Source organism: Thalia democratica, unplaced genomic scaffold (genome assembly GCF_965202585.1).
Source record: "Thalia democratica unplaced genomic scaffold, ktThaDemo2.hap1.1 HAP1_SCAFFOLD_945, whole genome shotgun sequence".
Taxonomy (NCBI): Eukaryota; Metazoa; Chordata; class Thaliacea; order Salpida; family Salpidae; genus Thalia; species Thalia democratica.
The window spans coordinates 1-4,766 of record NW_028139887.1 but is presented as its reverse complement, the minus strand read 5'-3'; the positions used below and the strand labels follow the sequence as shown (position 1 = coordinate 4,766).

Sequence of the window (4,766 nt, the reverse complement as noted above, 5' to 3'; positions counted from 1 at the left end):
CATTAGAAAAATAAACATAAAGTTTTGATAATAAACAGACAATTTATTTTATCTTTATTTTAACTCTGACACCTTGATATAAAATAAATATAAATTTAAACTAACTTAGCATTTTTGCACTACTGTGACAAGATAAATTTGTTACAGGTACTCACAAGCTTGAATTACAATATTCCAAATACTATTTAACATTACTACGTAAAAGTTGTGAGTAAATAAATAAAATCTTACATCAAATATACATCATTGAGTTTGTAAACAAGAATCATTGTCATTGAGTTAGAAAATTTCTAAACAGCAAATAACCATAATTTTAATAAATAGTAGAAAATGGCTTTTTGACAGAAACTTTGCAAAATTTTAATTTTAATCATCTTTTTTGTCAGAGTTTTCAGAATTTTGAATCTTTTTTAACTCACCAACCAATCTATCAAATTCACGTTCCTGTGATTTTTTTTGTGACGTCATAGCTAACAAGCTTGCTTCTGAAGTTTGTTTGTCTAAAAATTTAGTATAAATTAATACCAACTACATCAATTAATAAATGAAAACAAAAGTATTTCCGTATACTAGAAATAAAATAACTTTCTAAATTGTGGCATAGTTTAAAAACATATAGAAAACGTGTGAATTTATTTAAAACTTCTTACTGCAATCGAAAATATTTATAAAGAGTTAATGCATATATTAAAAAACTATATGAAACGGAGTGCTCAATATAAAGAGCTTAATTATTATCATTGGTACTCAAGACATAATGATAGTTTACTTGATAACGACAACAACACTTATTTTGGCTTTCCTACCAGAAACTCTGCTCCTGAGTGCGAAGATCTCAAATATTTTGAACATGATTTATATTTGTTAGTTAAGTCTATTGAATTCAGAAAATTTAATTCTCATTTCCAGCAACAGTTGTCCTCTGACATTAAAAGAATTAAATCGCAAAATGAATTAATCATTCCAAGCGCCAAAACTGACCATCTCTATTTAATTAGCAAAAGTAATTACAATAAATTTATGAAAATTCCTTGACCAATAACAATAAAATAGCTTCTAATGACTGTTTGGAACAAATTAATCTGAAAGCAGCAGCAATAATAAAAGAATTGAGTATTAAAGGTAAACTAAAAAAGCTTCATCAAAAAAGACCCTTCATAACAGTCAAATACCACAAGAAAAACTTTCCTAACTCACTGAAATGTAGATTAATTAATGCAATGAAATCAGAGATTGGAATTATCTCTAAAAATATACTTGATAAAATAACTAGAAACATCAGATCAGAACTAATTTAGTTCAATGGAAGAATTCCTTTGAAGTCATTGACTGGTTCAATAAAATACAAAACAAGAGAACACTAAATTTCTTGAAGTTTGACATTGAAAAGTTTTATCCTTCCATCACAAGGAATGAGTTATCTAATGCATCAAAATTTGTAGAAAGCTATATAAAAATAGGTCCTCAGGGCAAAATAATAATAACTCATTCCTGCATGAGCATACTATCTGACTCTAATGGCACAGAATGGGTAAAAAACATGACACCAGTAACTTTGACGTGGCTATGGGTAGCTATATGGGCGCTGAGATCAGCGACCTGTTAGGACTCAACATTTTATTTTATTTATCTGCCGTGAGTAGTTTATTATCTTTTGGATTATATCGTGACGATGGCCTAGCCGTTTTAAATAGATCTAAATGCGAAAGTAAAAGGGCAACAAAAACAATTAAATATATATTTAAAACCACAGATTCAAGATTTCTGTTGAATGCAACTTTATCCAAACAATTTTTGGATATTAACATGAAGTTAAGCAGCAATACTTTTGCACCATACAAAAAGGAAAATTAAAATGTAAAATACATAAATAATGGGTCTAATCACCCCAATACAATAAGAAAAGCCATAAGTCCAGAGACTAATAATAGAATAATCAAACTTTCTAGCAACAAGAAGATACTTAATAGCATTAAGAAAGATTTTAACGAAGCACTAATTTTAGGTGGACATGACAAGCTAAAAGACTATGACAAAAATGACCCGAATTGTAACAGTAAGAAAAACAAAAGATAGTATGCTCATTCCTACATCACTTTAACTCTCCGTTTTGTAATTATGTAAAAACTAAAATACAATTATAATATCATATAGCTGTTTGCCCAATATAAGAAATATTATCAACTCACACAACTAAAAGATTTTAGAAGTTGAAAACAAAACAAACAGAACTTGCAACTGTAGAAATAAGATAAACTGCCCATTTAGCAGTGAATGCCTTTTAAAAGGAATATAGAAAGCAAAAGTTAGAGATAAAGAATACATTGGTTCTACAGGAAATTCATTCAAAACAAGGTAGCAACAACACAAGCACAGCATTATTACGAAATCACAATCAACGGCTCGGGTTAAATTTACTACATCAAACAATATTGAGTTCTCCGAAATCGAATGGGAAGTATTATTTAAAATTAACTGCTCAGTTTCCATAAAAAACAGACAATTGCACTATATGCAACCTAGAAAGAATGGCCATTGCTGAAGCGGACAGAGATAAAGCATTCAATGTAAGAAATTAACTAACTTCGATATGCCCCCACTTTAAATCTATTTATTTTTTGTGTTATTTTTAGTTTTATTTTTGATATTTATTTTATTTATTGCTGTATTTTGTTTTTTGTTTTATATACCATTTTAAGTTTTGTCTATTCAATTTTTTTATTACTAGCCATTTGATTATAAGTTTTTTTTTTTTTGAAGATCGTTTTTGCTTAGTTTTATTTTACAATTAATTAATTAACTTCCCTTGGATTTGCTCAAGCACGTAATTACTAATTGATTAATAACTAATTACTTTCTCATTACTTAATCTCATTATATATATTTGTAAGCTTCACCTCGTTTTTATTGCCAATTAAAAAAGCTCTGAAGAACCTTTTAGGTGAAACGGCGTAAGCTTAAATTGACAATTGTTGAATAAATTGTATTTAAAAGAGTTAATGCATTGATAATTCGATTAATCTTAGAAACAAATTAATTTTAAAGATGTATTTAAAAAAAAGTTATTTCTGACCATTCTAACTTTCACTGAATTTTAACTAATGTGCTTACTAAGTTCATTTTTAATCTGTTCTTATGTTTCGAAGAAACACCATAATAAAAACTCCAAGACTAGTGGGGGCTAAAATAGAGATACTCAATATTTTTTAATTTAACAAAGTCAACAATGCAGTACTTCGCTCAAAGAAATTACTGTAGATTATAAGATTTGCTGTAGAGTAGATATGAAAGACAGTTTTCGATAAAATTAGTTTCCGGTATTCGTAACAAAATTAAAACAGATTGAATTTAAATTTCATTACTAATCTAATAAAACTATATGTAATAATTACTTTTAGGCTATATGATGGGGCCTGGGTAAATTTTATAACAATTTTTACAAAACAAACTTGATCTAATTGGTATTAAATATTTCAAATGTGCTCTTATTTGGTTTTCAGCACGCAGTAAATTTAATAAAAAGATTGTTTTATTGCAATTTGTTATTAAAAAGTTTCTTATACTTTTTTTTATTACTAGGGGCCCATAAAGACTTTATCTGGTAGACAACAGCACTTAAACTAGTTTTAATATTTTGATCGTGTAGAAGCTACTAAGCTTGCATCACATCAACCTCAACGTGGAGACATTGTCTAATAAACATATTGTCAGCTTAAAATTTCAACAGTTTATATACGGGTCGGCTGCAGTTGTGAGTTTTTAGTACTATTTTCATTCATAACTTTATGCAAATTTATGCAAATGAGGGTAAAGTTATAATACAGAAGAATATTAAGAACATCTATACTCTTAGTCCTTACCCAAATATATATAAAGTATATTAAAAAAAAAATTAATTACTTAAAACTTAAAATAAAACAAGTAAAATATTAGCCAATCAGAAGCCATCTTAGATCTACAGCCGACGCTTTCTATATTGTTTAATGCAGATAAAATTTGTGTTGTTTGCGTATTACGTCGGCAGGTAATTCCAGGATAGTTTGAGAAAAATATTTTTTACCAAAGAAGAAGTTTTGCAAAAATGAAGCTTGTTGGTATTGATAGATATGTTGTTATTTTTTTGAAAAATTTGAGTACGTTAAAAATTATGATAAACCAAAGATTTTGAACTAGCAGAATTTTGTAAGTCGCGGGTTGCAGAATTAAGAAAAAAACCTGAAAAGTTTTATATAATACAAACATTCATAGATTTTACGATTTCAAAAACAACTACACATCACTAAAGTTTTTGATCAAAAAATTAACTAAAAACAAACCTTTCAAACATTCTCTAATTTCTTTTCTTATGTTATCGATCTCGGCTTCTAAAGATTTTGTTATGGTACTTTGTTCTTCACTTACACCTTCATTACCAATGAGGCTCTGTTTCAAGTTTTTTTCAACTTAAACTAGTAATTGAGTTAATTTAACTAAATGTAAGTAATTATTGTAGAAAGCGCAAAGCACACGTGTGACCTTGCGTTGTTAAAATAAAACAAATAAACAATAGAAACTAATTCTTTTTTTGTTTAAAATAACTTAATAAAAAATTTACCTGTGCAGCTCTAGATGCACTTTCAGCTTGTTTTATTGCCGCTTCACTTTTAGCTTCCAGTTGGGCATTCAATGTTATCAAACTTATCATTCTGCGTAAGACTCTGTAAAAAAAAAACTGATGAAAACAAATTTAATACTTTTTCGTTACAAACATTTGTAAAAGGTAAAGA

General features: G+C 27.9%; 1 protein-coding gene across 1 annotated transcript; it reads right to left on the bottom strand.

Moving 5' to 3' along the window:
- Positions 1-217: 217 nt before the first annotated feature.
- Positions 218-4,684, bottom strand: LOC145847471 (uncharacterized). Its single transcript, XM_082953612.1, has 3 exons — positions 4,595-4,684; positions 4,317-4,422; positions 218-500 (listed from the first exon to the last, which is right to left on the bottom strand). The coding sequence occupies exons 1-3, from the start codon at positions 4,682-4,684 to the stop codon at positions 367-369; spliced, it is 330 nt and encodes a 109-aa protein (XP_082809738.1). The 3' UTR covers positions 218-366.
- Between the last annotated feature and the right edge of the window lie 82 nt (positions 4,685-4,766).

Coding starts and splice junctions, on each gene's coding strand:
- LOC145847471 (XM_082953612.1), bottom strand. CDS start 4,684: ATGATAAGTTTGATAACATTGAATGCCCAACTGGAAGCTAAAAGTGAA. Junction 4,423..4,594: donor GTGCATCTAGAGCTGCACAG/GTAAATTTTTTA, acceptor AACTTGAAACAG/AGCCTCATTGGTAATGAAGG. Junction 501..4,316: donor AATTAGAGAATGTTTGAAAG/GTTTGTTTTTAG, acceptor CTAAATTTTTAG/ACAAACAAACTTCAGAAGCA.